General features: G+C 50.6%; 1 protein-coding gene and 1 long non-coding RNA gene across 8 annotated transcripts in view; one reads left to right on the top strand and one right to left on the bottom strand.

The window, feature by feature from the left end:
• ELAVL1 (ELAV like RNA binding protein 1) overlaps positions 1 to 6,238 on the bottom strand; it is a 54,415-nt gene extending 48,177 nt beyond the window's left edge. For all 6 annotated transcript variants that reach the window (XR_010425406.1, XM_064637505.1, XM_064637501.1 and 3 more), the window contains exon 1: positions 6,121 to 6,238. Coding sequence is in view for 5 of the 6 variants with exons in the window: in XM_064637505.1 (XP_064493575.1) it covers positions 6,121 to 6,228 (108 nt within the window). In the remaining variant the exon portion in view is untranslated. The remainder of the gene's footprint in view (positions 1 to 6,120) is intronic.
• A 3,096-nt stretch (positions 6,239 to 9,334) lies between these two features.
• On the top strand, positions 9,335 to 13,299 carry LOC135403532 (uncharacterized). 2 transcript variants are annotated; one of them, XR_010425420.1, is made up of 3 exons: positions 9,335 to 9,472; positions 11,394 to 11,482; positions 13,209 to 13,299. It is a non-coding gene; the product is annotated as an uncharacterized LOC135403532 (long non-coding RNA). The 2 variants fall into 2 exon arrangements; XR_010425419.1 differs by having other exon boundaries at positions 9,341 to 9,533.
• Positions 13,300 to 16,549: the final 3,250 nt, after the last annotated feature.

The following is a 16,549-nucleotide window of genomic DNA, read 5'->3' as shown; positions in this document are numbered from 1 at the left end:
AACAGGGACCCTGAAACCTGGAGAGTCCTGCCCATGAGCTGCTTTATGAACTCTGACTTCAGTCTCATGGGTCTGTTCTTGAGCTCTGCCTTGTGTATTTGAGAATCCCGATGGGGTGCTTCAAGTAGAACCTCAGGGCTATACAAAGAAGAGCCCTCCTCCTGTTTCTCCAGCACACAGATATTTGTTGACATGCCTCCCCCAGCAGCCATGGCTGACTCAGAGGCAGACAACAAATTTGGTTATCTTAGACACTGCTCTGGCTCTCAATCTGGAGCTGTTGAGCACTTTCTTGGAGACCTCACCTGAAACAGAACAAAAAAGGACACTACAACATCCAGGCAAGTGCCAAACCAATCCACATATCTGCAGAAGACAGCTGCAGAGCTGCTGAGATGTCCAGGTTTGAACACATGCCAAAACCAATGCCACACACACAGAAGGGCCTGAAGGGCCTCCAGAGCCTCCACAAGTTTAAACTGTTTCAGGAAAAGTTTTCAAGAATGATCCGACACAGTATTGCCATGCAAAAACTTGCTTTGCAGCCAGCTCTCAGGACAGGATAGAGAAGCAAGAGTTTAATCAAGACAGAGAAGGGACAGATCCTGGGGGGAAAACCCAACATTTTCTTCTCTGAAATCACTGCAAGGAACAGAATTGGTTTCACCTGAGAAGCTGCACCAGCAGAAAACCTCCCCCTGGGCCCATATGCCTCCCAAGAAAAAGGAAGTTTCCTAGTGCTCCACAGCCAGAACACATCTGTCTCTATTTCTTAACCCAGATGTCTCTGCTTCACATGTCACAGATCCTTTCCCCATAATCTCCAAGAAAACTCCTTTTATTCTTTACACAAACTCCTTTCCTGTCCCCAGTAGCCCAGCACATAGCACAGACCTCTCCAGCACCCAGACAGACCACAGGGCAATGACAGCACAGTGCAAACCCCGTTGCTATTTGACTCGCTGCATTCATGCAATATTCCTTCAAACTCCTTCAAAATTCCTTCAAATCTTGACCAAACAGCAAAAGCCAATTGGGAGGAGGGGGAAATCACAAAATCCAGATTGTCTCTTTAATTCAAGAACAACATTTATACACTGCATGGGGGGAAATAACACGAAGTTGAACACAGGAGGTTATTCCAGCATGTACAGGTCACACACTTCAAAGCTTCACCTCAGATCTGGGCAACATGTTTAAATCTTCCAAAAGAACATTTCACTGTACACTGGTGAGGGCAAGGATAAGGTTAAAGTATTTCTTATGAATAAAACTAAATTAGGTATGAAGTAGTGTGCCCATGTCTGAGAGCTCACCTTTCCTTGCTCAGGCTGAGTGGCAACTCAGTGTTTCAGGAGGATGAATCCTATGTTCCACTGACAAAGCCATCTTCCTGAACTGTGAACATGGTGCTTTGGGACACATGGAAACTTAAAGGCAGAAAGTGAGGTGTCACAGATTCCTGTCCACAAACTACTGCTACCCCATTGCTCTTCTTACTGTCCCACTGCCATCGATCAGGTCACTATTCTCTGACTCATCTGGGTTCCTCTGCCCTGCAACCACAATATTTTAAATCAGCAAACAGGAAAACTTTAAATTCAATATTCAATTTGATTCAGTTGGCAGTTTAACTCTCCTGACTCCTTACACAAGAACAAAACCAACTCAGTCCTGACCTGTGCTAATGAAGGTCACTTTACAAAAAAATAGTTTGTCTTTAGATGGGAAGATTCTTTTACCCTGAAACTCTGAGTGTTAAGCCACAGAGGCTGCACATACATGATCCTTCCACACTAATGTGTCAGTTCTGTTTGTAAATCAAACCCTTTCTGTTTGCCAGCCATTCAGGTTTTCCAGAGGTAACAGATCTCATCTCATTGATTCTTCTTCCCTTTGCAAACCTGGAATGAGGACACTACACTTGTTCTCCTTAGCTTGACTAAACCTAAGATCACGACATTTGACATTTTTGTCAATACAAATATCTCTGTACCAGAAGTGGCCATTCCCAAAATCTACTATTGCATTTTCACAAACTTTACTTCCATATGCTAAATCAGTGATTTCCAGTACACCATATTTTAAGCTCTTTTGTTGTTGTTGTTTTATAAACACTGGGCATAAACTTAGTCTTAAGTGTATTTTTAGTCTGACAAATCTCAACTGTCATAACTTTAATATTTCAGCAAAGTAGTTTTACATATTTTATAGTAATCAGATTTGTCTAGAAAGATTTTAAATGTTTTCCTTAGTTGCTTCTATCCGTGTCCATAAAACAACACAATCAAGGTGTTTTTGTCAATGCTTATATTGCCATTCAGAGTGTTTGAGACCAAAAAATAAGCTGCATTCTTCAGAGGAATGACCTCATTTCACCAGTCTGATGAACTATACCCAATTCCTAGGAACAAAATTAATCATCATTAGGATGCTGTCAGAAATCAGATACAGGCTGGCCATAATTACCACCCACTGCTGGTCCAGCACAGGGGGGTTCAGGGCCCCCAACGGCCTCTCAGCTCGATCCACATGAACAAGGGCAACCAGAAACCTCCAGCTAAGACACTGAATATCTGCAGCCAGATCCGAGATTTCCCCAACATTCCCAGGTTAACAGTCAGCCCTGACAGAGAGAGGAGGCTCCCAGGCTGCTCAGAGCTTCACATCAACACCTTCCAAGCAGCACAACCCCTTGCTCAGCACAAGAAAGACATGGAGCTGGAGCGAGCCCAGAGGAGGCCACGGAGATGCTCCAAAGGCTGGAGCCCCTCTGCTCTGGAGCCAGGCTGGGAGAGCTGGGGGGGTTCACCTGGAGGAGAGAAGGCTCTGGGGTGACCTCATTACAGCCTCCCAATACCTTGAGGGCAGCATTAAAAAAAAGAGGGAGAGGGGCTTTTTATATGGGTAGTGACAGGGCAATGGCTTCCCACTGCCAGAGGGCAGGGTGAGATGGGACACTGGGAAGAAATTCTCCCCTGGGAGGGTGGGGAGGCCCTGGCACAGGGTGCCCAGAGCAGCTGTGGCTGCCCCATCCATGGAAGTGTCCAAGGCCAGGTTGGACGGGGCTTGGAGCAACCTGGGCTAGTGGAAGGTGTCCCTGCCCATGGCAGGGGTGGAACTGGATGGGCTTTAAGGTCCCTTCCAACTGAAACCATTCCAGGATTCTCTGATTCCACAGTTTTTGTTCCTGGGTTGAAGATGCTGCCAGTTAGCATCACAGAGTTCTTACACAGGGAAGAGACAGCTGGACAACTTCATGCAACCAGGACTATGTCACCTTCTGCACTGGTATTTAAAAAGGACAGGTTTATGACAGACAGATTTTAAAAAAAAAAAAAGTTATTATCTCCCTTTCTCTAAACAGCGTGAGATTGTCCAGAAATTGCCCATGGCAATTTTTTCACCTGCAGAAAAGACATTTTTTGGAGATAAAAAACTGTGCTGTGAGGGAATGACTCCTTTCCTAGGGACAGGGCACTTGCAGGAGGTGAGAAGAAGTGGACATAAGAACTTGCTGGTTCCAGACACTTTGTGACAACAGCTGCCCCACACATTGATCCATCCCTGGATTAGCAGCTGGTACTTTCACTTTGATGACAAGTGAGTAACAGGAGGCAGGGACAGCATCCAACTTGTTCAGCAGCACAAAAGTAGTAGTAGGATTTCCAGTAGCTGCAAATCCATCTCTGAGGGCCTCATGAGACACATGGACTTGCTGCTGTGCTCCTACATGGAGACCATGGAAGCAGTGGGAGATAGGAAAATTGTACCTTCATACTTACCATGCCACTGCTACTAATATTAAAAACAAAACAAACAAAACAAAAAACCAAAGGCAGCAAAACCATGCACATGAAGAATGTCTCTGCCTTCTCCGCAGTTTATTTGCCACCCTATTCCCTCAGAAAAAGATTAAAATCTATTTTTGCATACATCACCTACATATAACGAGGTCGTATAATCAAATGGATCATTCAGGCCAGTGGTTTGAAGCTTTCAGGTGCCTGATCACAGAATGGCACATCAAACAGGAGAAGTGCCCTGATCGTTTCCAGCACAAGGCAAAATTTATCACCTCTCATTTGCTGAACTCTGTCACTCTCCCTAAACACTTAAATTGGCAGGACTCTCCTGCAGCTGCCTTCCTGGCTGCTTCTAAAGTACTTGGAAGAGCAGAAAGAACAGCTTCTCTAAACTTCTTTTTGAAGTCTGCAAACACAGCAAGTCTGAGCTTTCTGTAACTAAAACTCTACCAGCCTCACAGGCTTCACGTGTAGTCGGTGTGGCAGCCAATAACACTGGGCTGTAATCGATTCAGAGGCTCTGAGACCACAGCTCCGGGAAAGAAAGTAGGCTGGTACAACAGCTTAAAGAGATGGATTCTGAAAGTAAAACTACATGTCTCAGGTCAAGACAAGGAGGGCTTTTCCCAGGAAAAGAAAAGTGACAGAACATGTAAGAACCTGAAAGAAAATGAAGTGCTTTAATTCAGAGCATATAGCACATTTCACATTAAGTTCATTTGGGTACCAACGTTCAACAAACACGATTGAGTAAGATGCTACACACAACACTCACATTTCCATTCAGGCTGTGCTTACTGCTGCTGTTCCCACAAATGTGGCACTGCACAGGACAACTCCCCTAGGAAAGCAGTGTATCCATGTTCATCTGGTCCTGCAGAACCACCCACAGCAGGGCTATAAACTCATTGTACAATACATTTAACAGTCACACCAGCTTAAGATGTTCCTCTTCATATTCCACTCAAGCCTGGGGAGAGCTCGCTGCAATCACAGCTGTAACTCCAGACTCCCGAGTGCTCTGAATCATGGAACCCACCAGGAGCATCAGGATCACTATACACAGAGCTACTCTGTTTCAGAACAAAAACCAAGGCACTCGCGGTAACATCTCATGCTGCACAGACTTCCAGGATCAGGACTCTTGACTTTCTTGTCCATCACACACACTGACATAACCCACGAGTCAATAGGAATCCAAGAAATCCCATCAACCCTAACGGTTTAATAAAGCCTATGGAACATATGGATTGTCCCAGCTGTAATGGGGGATACACAAGTCAGAGAACTGTTCACACTGCTCTGGAAAGAAAAGTGGTTAACACAAGAATACAGGGAAACAGGAGCTGGTAAAGAGGTGAGAGCTGAGCAATATGAGCAGTCACCAGCCACATTCAAGGAGTAAAATGAACAGAAATACGGAGCATTTCAAAAAGTGATCAAACGCCAACAACAACAGTAATTAATACAAGGAATGAAATTCTACCGTTCCCCATCTCTTTTCTCTTTTGTTTTCCACAGATGCCTCATTAAGTGGATCACAGGATCCCAATGCAAATCCTCCCGCAGCAAACCTGCAGCGGGTCTCGGACACAGCCCCGTGCCCAGCTCAGGCTCTCCCGGCAGTGCCGAGCACGGCAGCAGCTCCGGCCTCCCCCGGCCCACACGTGTGCTCCGGTGCGGGGAACCCAGCACCGTCCTGGCCCTCCCACCGCACACACGGAGCCAGCGCTCTGCTCCGAGGGCCCCCACGAGCACCCAGAACAGCGGGTGCCACTCCAGCCGTGACTCTGCCCTGCCGAGCGCCCGGCACAGCACCGACCCCGGCCGGCACTGCCCGCGCGGGCACCGACCCTCGGGCACCGCCGCTCAACGAGGCCGCGCCAGTCCCAGACAACGTGGGAGATTTAAAAGCTGTGCCGGCGCAGACACGAGAAAAATAAACACGCAATGCGAGGCCATAAACCGGACTGAGAAAGGCCCCGAGACACGGCGCGGACCCGCAGCGCATCGCGGCCCCGCGACCCGCGGCCTTCCCGCCGCCAGCACGGCGGCCTCGGGCCCCGCTCCCCGCCCGCGCCCCATCCGGGCCCCGCGGCCCCCGCAGGCCGCGGCCCCGCCGCGCTCCCGCCGCCCCGGGCCCGCGCTGCCCCGCGGCCCCTCCCCCCACAGGCCCGGGCCGCCCCGCCAGGCCCAGGCCTCGGCCCCGGCAGCCGCGGGCCCCGCCGCCCGCCCCCGCCCGCGCCGGCCCCGCGGGCACCGCCGGGGTGGGGCGGGGCGGGCGCGGCCCCCGCGGCCCCGCGCGCGGCCTCACCTGCGGCGGCGGCGGCCGGGCCCGGGAGCGGGAGGCGATCGGTCCGCAGCGCACAACGAGCCGCTCCAGCGCCGCGGCCCCGCCCCCGCGCCGCCCGCCGACACCCATTGGCCGCCGCGTGCACGTGCCCCACGCGCCATTGGCCCCGCCGCACGCCGATCAAAGGGCGGCCGGGGGCGGGGCCTGCAGCGCGGTCCGGGGGGGCGGGGGAGCGGGGCCGGGCCGGGGGCGATGGCGGGGACCGAGGGCGAGGGCGGTGCGGGCCCGGGGCAGCCCCCGCAGAGGCGGCAGCGCGGGCTGGAGGTGGCTGGCGGCAGGACCAGAGCGATCCCCCCGGGCCGGCTCGGGGCCTCGGGAAGGGCCGGTGCGCCCCGGCCGCGGGTCCCGCGGGCGCCGGGGGAAGGAGCCCCGAGGAGAACGTGGCTGCGGAGCGCCAGGCAGGGCTCCTGGAGACGGACAGAGTGGTGCCCGGTGTCTGAAGCCGGGCTTGGGTGGACGGTGGAGCACGGCAGCCCGCTGTGCCCAGCGCTCCCGGTACCCGGAGCCTTCCCGTGCCCGGGGCCAGCGCCAGCCGGAGCAACAACCCACGGGAATGCCGTGACTGGTTCAGAGATTAAATGGTTCCTGTGTAAATGAGATGCGACTGATCTGCCAAAGAAACTGGTGGCCAGCACTTCCCTGTGCTCTGAGAAATCCTGCAGCGACCTGCAAGGAACCGGCTGCCCAAGAGTTTTCCCTCTTCCGTTGCTACTTTTTGTAGGCGAGGGCATTCCTTTGTATCTGCACCTATTGCACTGCACAGGAGTTATCCGTGAATGTAAAACCTCACTATTCTGCAGGAAACAAATGTCTTTTTGTCATTACCAGAGTAATGGCTCTGCAGTACAGAGCAGCACCCTTGGTGTGTGACATGAAGCTTCAGGTCTGTAAATCCTATATCAAGGTACGCAACTGTGTGGGAAAAAAAACAGAATATTGCTGCATTACAATATGTCATGTCTCTTTTCATTCACAGACAACTCACGATTTGACTTAGTTGAGTAACATACCTGAAAATCAAATTTCTCCTTCTCTACCTCCTTTCTCTAGTCTAGAACTGTGTAGTCTCACCTGAAGAATGGGAACTTGCAATAGAGCAGCAGAACAGGAGCATGTGTTCTTTGGCATTTCCCTGCAGATGTGTATGGAAATATTCTGTACCTCGTAATTACACTGGAACACGTGGGAAATCACACAATGAAAATGCAAATATCTTTTCTCTGCCTATCCTGACATGGCCTCTGGCAAGACCTTGTGTAGTAAATTCCCAACATGGCTGCACTGATGGTTTCTGGTTTTTCCGCCCAGAAATTTGTTCCAGAACCCCCTTCAAGTGGGCCCATTATACTGGACCGTCCTGATCTTCCACACATGCTGTCCAGGAACAGCCCAGCCTCTGCCACATCCAAAGGGCACAGTGTGACAGATCCTGCATCATGAAGAGCCCACTGAGGACGTTAACGATTAAGAGTCATATTAAAAACATTGCCATTTTCTTTTCCTCTCTATCATAGCTCTCAGTGCCAGATGGGGAATCCTCACATGGAAACTCCAAGCCTGACAGGTCTGGAAATATCCTTCAAGGCCTCATAAAACATTAAAGACATTTCTGCATCTGTTATTTGCTCATCCTGCCAGGCCCAATATCACAATATTGTCATTCACATCAGTGGCAACTTTTTGTTACTGCAAATTTGGTGTTTTCCTTGTATCATCCAGGTTTTAATTAGCAATACCATTCTTGGACATCAGATGGGTCTCAAAGCTCCAAAACTTGAGGCCACGGGCACAAGACAACACTGCACAGAGCATTGATGCCTTTATCTTTTAACAGCACACTTGCAATCTCAGAATTTCATTTCTCATTATAACACTTATTTAAGCTGTGACGACAAATTAGAAGGTATTGTTAAAGGAATGATCCTATTTTGCTAACATAGATTCATGGTCTGTTACAATGTTTCAGTTCAATATGAAAACATCAGCCTTAAGTTTTAGTGATAACGTGGAATCTTAGTAACGTGAAGCCACATCTGAAGCCACATCTGTGACGTGATGTCACATCTGAAATCGCTTCAAGATGATGCAAAACAAATGCCACCAGGCTCTCTCTCCACAGGCATGTTCGGTTGTGCCATTTCTTGGGATATGCTGAAACATGCAAAAAGCTCAGGGCAAAAAGGGTAATGCTGGGAGCCCTCGGTGAGCATCGTTCTGACATGGCAGGGAATTAGGCAGGATAAAGTGACTGACTGAAGTGGCTGCCACGGGGATAAACAGTTGTACCTGTCTGTGAATAAACATGGAATTATAAAATCACAATGTCCTGAGCTGGAAGGGACCCACAGGGATCATCCAGTCCAACCCCTGGCCCTGCACAGACACCCCAACAATCCCACCCTGTCCCTCAGAGCATTGTCCAAACCCTCCTGGAGCTCTGGCAGCCTTGGGGCCGTGCCCACTGCCCTGGGGAGCCTGGGCAGTGCCCCAGCACCCTGTGGGGGAAGAACCTTTCCCTGAGATCCATCCCAACCCCCCTGGCACAGCTCCAGCCCTTCCCTGGGTCCTGTCCCTGGTCCCAGAGCAGAGCTCAGTCCCTGCCCCTCCGCCTCCCCTCGGCAGGAGCTGCAGCCCCCGAGGAGTCTCCCCTCAGTCTCCTCTGCTCCAGCTGAACCAGCCAAGCGCCCTGTTAGGAACTCCAGGTTACAGGAGAGACGAGATGGGAAGGGATGGATGGATGGATGCTGATCTTCCTAACGGCGCAGACCCCGAACAGAGGACAGGAGGCTCCAGGGAGGCTCCAGGAGCCGCCTCAGCGCTCTCCCGGTCCATAGCCGTGAGCGGCCGCCCCTGGGCACACTCGCACAGGGCAGTGCCGGCTCCGCAGCTCCGGTCGGCTCTGCGAGGCCCCGGCGAGCAGCCCCGCTCATTCCCGGTGACGCCGCTCCCGCTGTCCCCTCACGCCGAGCGATCCGATCCCCGCAGCCCCCGCATCGCCCGCTGTCCCCTCACGCCGAGCGATCCGATCCCCACAGCCCTCCCATCGCCCGCTGTCCCCTCACGCCGAGCGATCCGGCCCCCGCAGCCCCCCCATCGCCCGCTGCCCCCGGGCGGGTGTGAAATGGCGGCCGCGAGCGGCGGAGCCGAGGGGGGCGGGACCGGCCGTGGCCCCGCCCCCGCCCGGCCCCGCCCCCCGCGCCCTCAGGGTGAAATGGCGGCAGCGGCAGCACTGACTGGAGCTTTTATGGGATATTCCGGGCATTGCCCGCTCGGCTCCGCCGTCCCACCCGCGCCTCTGACCCCGGGCATGGAGGTACTGCGGTGCTGGATCGTCCTAGGCAGCTGCCACTGACCTGGTTTCCTGTCCTTGTTGAGTATGAGAGAGCCGGGGGTGTTCACCTGGAGAAGAGAAGGCTCCAGGGAGACCTGAGAGCCCCTTCCAGTGCCTAAAGGGGCTCCAGGAGAGCTGGAGAAGGACTTGGGACAAGGGATAGAGGGACAGGACAAGGGGAAATGGCTTCCAACTGACAGAGAGTAGGGTCGGATTGGGACATTAGAAAGAAATTCTTGGCTGTGAGGGTGGAGAGGGGCTGTCCCAGGTTTCCCAGAGCAGCTGTGGCTGCCCCTGGATCCCTGGAAGTGTCCAAGGCCAGGCTGGATGGGGCTTGGAGCAACCTGGGCTAGTGGAAGGTGTCCCTGCCCATGGCAGGGGGTGTAACGAGATGGCCTTTAAGGTCCCTTTCAACCCAAACCATTCCATGGGTCTATGATCAGTAGAAATGTTCCCTGGCCCCTACAGCCATCCCTCCCTGCCCCATCAGTGTTGGATGTCTTTCCCTCCTTCAGGGTCTCATGTTGCTCTCAGATTTCTCTTCACCCTCCTGTGACTTGTTCTCTTCAGGCTCTCAGCCCCTGGACTCTGTTATCCTCTGCCTTGTCCCCACCTCAGAACATGTGCCCCAGTGCTGTCCCAAGGCTTTGCTTACAGACACTTCTCAATCCCTCATCTTTGGGTTTGTGCCCTCATCACCCAGCTGTAGGGCTCTCTGTATTTCTCCACTGTCAGCATCCTTCTGGATAAGTCTGGTTTTCCTTTCCTTGGTGTTCCCTTGTGCTTGCTCTCCTTACTCTTCCTTTTACCCCATCCTTGGTGCTTTTGTCTTTGTTCCAAGGGTCATTTTCTCCCCACAGGAGGAGTAATGTCCACCTGTCTAGAGCATTTAGTCTTCTTTGGTATCCCCTTCTCCTGGCTGTTTGCAGAAGGATGGACTCGCCCTTCCCACTCCCACGGGAGTCACCTTACCTGTGGTTACCTGTAGCTGCTGTTTTTGTTCTGTCTATGCTGTCGTTTCACTTGTGAGGTGAATTATATCACCTAGGGCATGTCTGTCTCTCCTTGCACTGCAGAAAGATCACCCCCATTTACATTTCCAGTGATCTGTAAGAGAACTTCTCTGGATTTTCTCAGGCTGATGCAGAACACACCATGCTGAGCTCTGAGGCAGCACAAGTCACTGCTGCCAGCAGCACGTTGGCTGTGGAACATGTTGGTTCAGGTTCAGGTTTCTCTGCGCTGAGCTGCTCTAATTAAACCAGCCACACTTAATCATTTGCGGACGGATGTGGAAAAGTTTTAACTCAATTTAAATGTGCAGTTATTATAACCTGTTATTGAAGCTGATTTTTCCCTTACTCTTTCTTTGAATTCCCTTTTCCTTTATGTATTAATGGCCTCTGTATGTGTTCCCCCACAATGTTTGTTGTGCAGCAGTCACTATCTATTAGCCTAGTTTCTAAAATCATCTCCTTTAAAATTTAGCAGTGGGTAAAAGATTTCAAGAGACAAACAACAAAACGTAAGGAAAGCAAGCCAGAAGCTTTCCTGGTTGCCAGGAGTCATCGTTATTCCAAGCTCATAATTTATGAAGCTTGTGGTTGTGTGTGGTTTTATTCTGGATGTGAATAAATTTGTAGCGTAGTTCTGTCTGTCCAGTGAGCTGTTAATTTTCTATTGCAATTAAAATGTAGATTTTTTGATAATGATTTTTATGATCTCCAATCCTGATGCACATCTCACTGGCTCAGCCCCAGGTTTCCTGTGACACAGTCCCAGACCTGTGGTTCCTTTAACACTCTCATCATCTTCCAGGCCTGGAAGTTCCAGGATGTTGTTAAGCAGTAGTAAAATGCATGGTAGACACACTGATCGACTTAGTTTTTTTGTTTCCCTAAAGGCTTTGGGAAAGCACCCGTTTTTTCTGAATTTTGGAATGTTTGGCAGAACCTACCACTCAGATGTCCACGTATGAACTAGTAGAGTGAGGTATGAAAAGCCTGATGTGTGCTTTTAGAATGTTGTTTGAAAATGGCTTGTTAGTCTTGAGATCAAATATTCCAAGCACAAACACAGCCTGGGCAGAGAATGGATTGAGAGCAGCCCTGGGAGAAGGACTTGGGGATGCTGGAGGATGAGAGGCTCGACCTGCCTGGCCACATGTCCTGGCACCCAGAAACCCCCCGTGCCCTGGGCTGGTCCCACAGCGTGGGCAGCAGGGGAGGGGGGGATTCTGCCCCTCTGCCCCCTCAGGTGAGACCCCCCTGCAGAGCTGCCTCCAGCCCTGGGGAACAACAGCACAGGGACGTGGAGCTGCTGGAGAGAGTCCAGAGGAGGCCCCAGAGCTGCTCCAAGGGCTGGAGCCCCTCTGCTCTGGAGCCAGGCTGGGAGAGCTGGGGGGTTCACCTGGAGAATAGAAGGCTCCAGGGAGAGCTGAGAGCCCCTTGCAGGGCCTAAAGGGGCTCCAGGAGAGCTGGAGAGGGACTGGGGACAAGGCATGGAGGGACAGGACAAGGGGTAATGGCTTCCCAGTGCCAGAGGGCAGGGTGAGATGGGATATTGGGAAGAAATTCTTGGCTGTGAGAGTGGTGAGGCCCTGGCACAGGTTGCCCAGAGCAGCTGTGGCTGCCCCTGGATCCCTGGAAGTGTCCAAGGTCAGGTTGGACGGGGCTTGGAGCACCCTGGGCTAGTGGGAGGTGTCCCTGCCCATGGCAGGGGTGGAACTGGGTGGGTTTCAATGTCCCTTCCAGCCCAATCCACTCTGTGAGTCTATGGTTTATTGACACAAAACCAAACACATGAAAATAGACTTTCTGACTTGTTCATATATGGATTAAACACTCACAGTGGTGTAACTGCCTTGGGAAGCCACAAATTGAGTTTCCACACAGGAGCAAGGGCAGTCTTGCTGCCAGCCTTGGCTCTGAGACGGTGGGGATGGACAACAATTCCAGTGCTCTGTGGGTTTAATACATGTGACATGAATGGTTCCCTTTCACTGCCAGAGGTTTGTGTGTTCTTCATGGTCTGAAACACAGAAGATGTGGCAATATGAGCACCATGATGCCTATGGAATCCCCTGTGGTTTGTGATGTAATTAGTTGAGTTGAACATTTATGACACTTGAACAAGCCTGAAGTGTCTCTTATCACCACTGTGGAACCATAAAGCACCACAGAACCACTGCGTTCTCAGACTTTGGGTGTCTTCATACTTCAAGGATGTATTTCAAAATTCTAAGAGTCTTTGTTAAATCTCATCATTAAAATATACATTCATGGCCTGATCTTCACAAACTTCACTTACATCAACAAAAAGTTACCCACAACCTGTGGAGAAGGGCATGACTGACCATACCTAAAACTGTTTGATTTGCCCCATCAGTGCAGTGGCTGTTACTGCCTGTACAATGTGGTGTGGGAAAAGGCTCAATGCACTTTGAACCAGGTGAGCAGTGAGCTCCTGAAGAAGGTCAGTATCCTGTGAAATCACAATGCTCCAGGACCTACCTGACAGCAATCAAGAAAAATTTCTCCCTACTTTATGGGTTGAGCTCATGCACTCAGTGTTTTTATGTTTGCTGCTTCCCTGCCTCTAAGAAAAAGCTCTAAAACAGCTTTTAAAAACAGTGCTGTGTAAAATCCAATGGGATTAAATAGTTTCTGTTTTATCAAAGTGACAAGAGCTTCACCTCTGCATTACTTTATTTTTGAAGGTGTTCCCTTGCTCTCTAGAGGATACCTGCACTTCAAGGTTTGGTTTATTTGAAGAACTAAGTCTGATAATAAACTGAAGTCAAACCCACAGTGTAGATCTACCTTTTTTTTTCAAATGAGAGAATCCTGTTTCTGGGGAGGATGTCAAGCTGTCAGGGTTTAAACACTTATGGCACAGTGCTTCTGAGATTATGGATTTTTGAATGTGCAAATACTTTGTTACCTTTTGAAGTCTCTTTACAAGGCGTGATGATTCTTGTTTCTGTCTTCAAGGCTCCTCTCACTGACTAGAAACTAATGCTTGGAATTATTAAAGTCATAATAGCTTCTAATTTTAAAACTTTTTGGTTTAAATGTAACCTTTTGCCAGTGACTTTCCATTTCATAGATGCTGAAGCTGGAAAAAGTAGCTTTGTTGCCATTAACTTCACCTCTACAGTCAAATAACCATGGAAACAAATGGCACTATGAAGATAAGCAGCTGTGCTGGCCATCACCATGCAGGAGCAAAATATTGGAGTTTGTGATGTTGCAGAGCAGTAGCTTATAAAATCTTAGACATGAAGAACAAATATAGAGGACAGAGAACATTATGCTGCTCTCTTGTCTCACGATGGTGATTGGCCTGTGCTCAGGACACGGGTGCCATGCAGATCTGTTGCTCTTGTCTTTGAGACATTTCTTCACAGAAAGGGATGTAAAAGCTGCCCAGGGTGGTGGTGGAGTCACTATCCCTGGAAGTGTTCAAACAGTGTATGGATGTGGTACTTGGGGACATGGGTTAGTGGGGAACATGGTGGTGATGCTGGACTCGGTGATCTTAAAGGTCTTTTCCAGCCTCAGCAATTCCGTGGTTCTTGGAGAGGGCACAGGACTTGGGGAGGGCCTGAGGCTGGTGACAGATGATTGAGAGCAGAGCTACCATGGCAAGAACTGCTGAGCAGGCTGGGATTCTTCAGCCTGGAGAGATGATGTAAAGCAGATCCTGGATGTTTACAGGATCTGAAGTGGCACAAAGCCGCTGGATAGGAACTGACTGTTCCCTGTCTCTCCCAGCACTGCTCGGGCTGGGGTTGGCAGTGAGGCTGTGAGGAGCTGTGGGCACACAGAGGAGGATCCTGGGAATGGGCACTGCACCCAAGGGAGTCGTGCTCGAGGATGTTATGGCTGCAGAAAGCTAAAGGGGAGATAAAAGCCGGCTGAGCAAGTACTTGGGAGATGTTTTGAGCATCACCAAAGGACAAATTATGACAGGCTGGGGTTATTCTGGGGGCTGAGAGTTGAAGCAGAGGGACTTGCAGGGGGTATTCCATGCTGCCTCTTTCCTCAGCGTTTGCTTATGGGCACCATTGGAGACAGGATATCGCTCTCGACAGACCCAAAGGTGCTTATTGCCGGGTAGTACCTTTGCGAAGGACTTCACACAATTGCTTAATCACCAGGGCATGACCTTCTCCTCCGTGTGGGCTTCACTTCGCTGCGGTTCCCTTTGGCTCCCGTGTCAGTGCTCTCGACTCCCTCTGTAGGCAGCGGACGGCAGTGGCCGGAGGGAGGGACCTGCGGAGGTGCCTGTGGCTCTCAGACCGCGGAGGAGGACAGGGGTTTTCTTGATGACTCCGATGTTCTCTGGCTGGTGGCCAACAGCCAGTCAGGCTGCCCGGGCTTTTGGTTTGCTCTGCCACCGCAGCGGCTCTTTGTCAACTGTCAGGGTACCTGAGTCACAAAATCCCAGAATCTCCTGAGCTGGAAGGGACCCACAAGGTCCATCCAGTCCAGCTCCTGGCCCTGCACAGACACCCCAACAATCCCACCCTGTCCCTCAGAGCGTTGTCCAAACCCTCCTGGAGCTCTGGCAGCCTTGGGGCCGTGCCCACTGCCCTGGGGAGCCTGGGCAGTGCCCCAGCACCCTGTGGGGGAAGAACCTTTCTCTGAGATCCATCCCAACCCCCCTGGCACAGCTCCAGCCCTTCCCTGGGTCCTGTCCCTGGTCCCAGAGCAGAGCTCAGTCCCTGCCCCTCCGCCTCCCCTCGGCAGGAGCTGCAGCCCCCGAGGAGTCTCCCCTCAGTCTCCTCTGCTCCAGCTGAACCAGCCAAGTGCCCTCAGGTGCTCCTCAGACCCTTCCCCTCCAAACCCTTCTCCATTTCTATGTCCCTCCTTTGGACACTCTCCCACAGCTTCAGATCCCTCTGACACTGTGGCCCCCAAACAGCCCCCAGGACTCGAGGTGAGGCCGCCCCAGGTCAGAGCAGAGTGGGACAATCCCCTCCCTCAACTAAATGACTAAAGAGTTGTCAGAGTTGGATTGATCTCAGACCTCCATTTCTTGAGGGATGTGCTTTTTTCACTACTACAATGTGTTTCAGTCCATAATAAGTATTTCTGGGTATTGCCAGAGGTAGTGAGTGATAATGAGTTAATGAACCAGCTTCAACTTTCTATTGAATTTCAGTGAAGAGCTTCTCGGCTTTGTCAGCTCACCTGCTTCCTTTGAATGCTGAGATATTTCTTATTTACTGGTGTTCCAGACCTGGGTATTTCTAGAGACTCAAGATTAACAAATCTTACTCTTTTTTTTTTTCCATTGCAAAATTATCTATTTTGAATTGGTAGCTGTCATGCTTGCAAGAACATTGGACTGTATATGCTTTAATGAGATCTTGCTTTAGAAGTTTGCAACATACTCTAATTAGGGGGTGACTTGAACTGGGGACCATTTGGACTTGGAATGGACCTCTCATGGGAATGAATTAGAAGTGCCTTCTTGTCCAGAGTTGCTGTCAATGATTTCTGCTGTTTCCATGCACCCTCAGCTGAGCTCTCCTGGAGTGAGCACAATTACCCTGTTCCTGCTCCCAATACATTCCCTACCAGCACCACAAAAATGTCCTTAGGTATTTTTCTGTAAACAATCTCATTATCCACTATTTGAGGCAGACTAAGAAATTAAATCTGTGAATTGTCTGCCACATCAGTCAATTAAAAACAACTACCTTTTACTACAGTCTGTTTTCTTCTTCTCTTTTTTTTTTTCCCGTTGGAATTCTCTATACAGGATAGTTACTTATGAACAACAAACATCTGTGAGCAACTACGTAGAGCAAGCAGTACCCCTTCTCCTGGAATCCAGTATCATGAATTCTGTGTGTATATGTCTTATTTTAAAGTTCTTGCAGCACAGGGAGTTGGTTCTTACGCTCGAAGCTTCAAACCACAACTTCCTGCAGTCACGGAAGGGGATGAGTTTGGTGCCCAGAAACTCTGTCTGGAGAAGCCTCTCTCTCTCTAAAGAGCAAATGAATCACTTATTCAGTGTGAAATTACTGCCTTCTTGTCAGTCACC

This window comes from Pseudopipra pipra, chromosome 27, assembly GCF_036250125.1.
Source record: "Pseudopipra pipra isolate bDixPip1 chromosome 27, bDixPip1.hap1, whole genome shotgun sequence".
Taxonomy (NCBI): domain Eukaryota; kingdom Metazoa; phylum Chordata; class Aves; order Passeriformes; family Pipridae; genus Pseudopipra; species Pseudopipra pipra.
The sequence above is the reverse complement of the archived record's forward strand: the minus strand, read 5'-3'. Positions and strand labels throughout refer to the sequence as shown.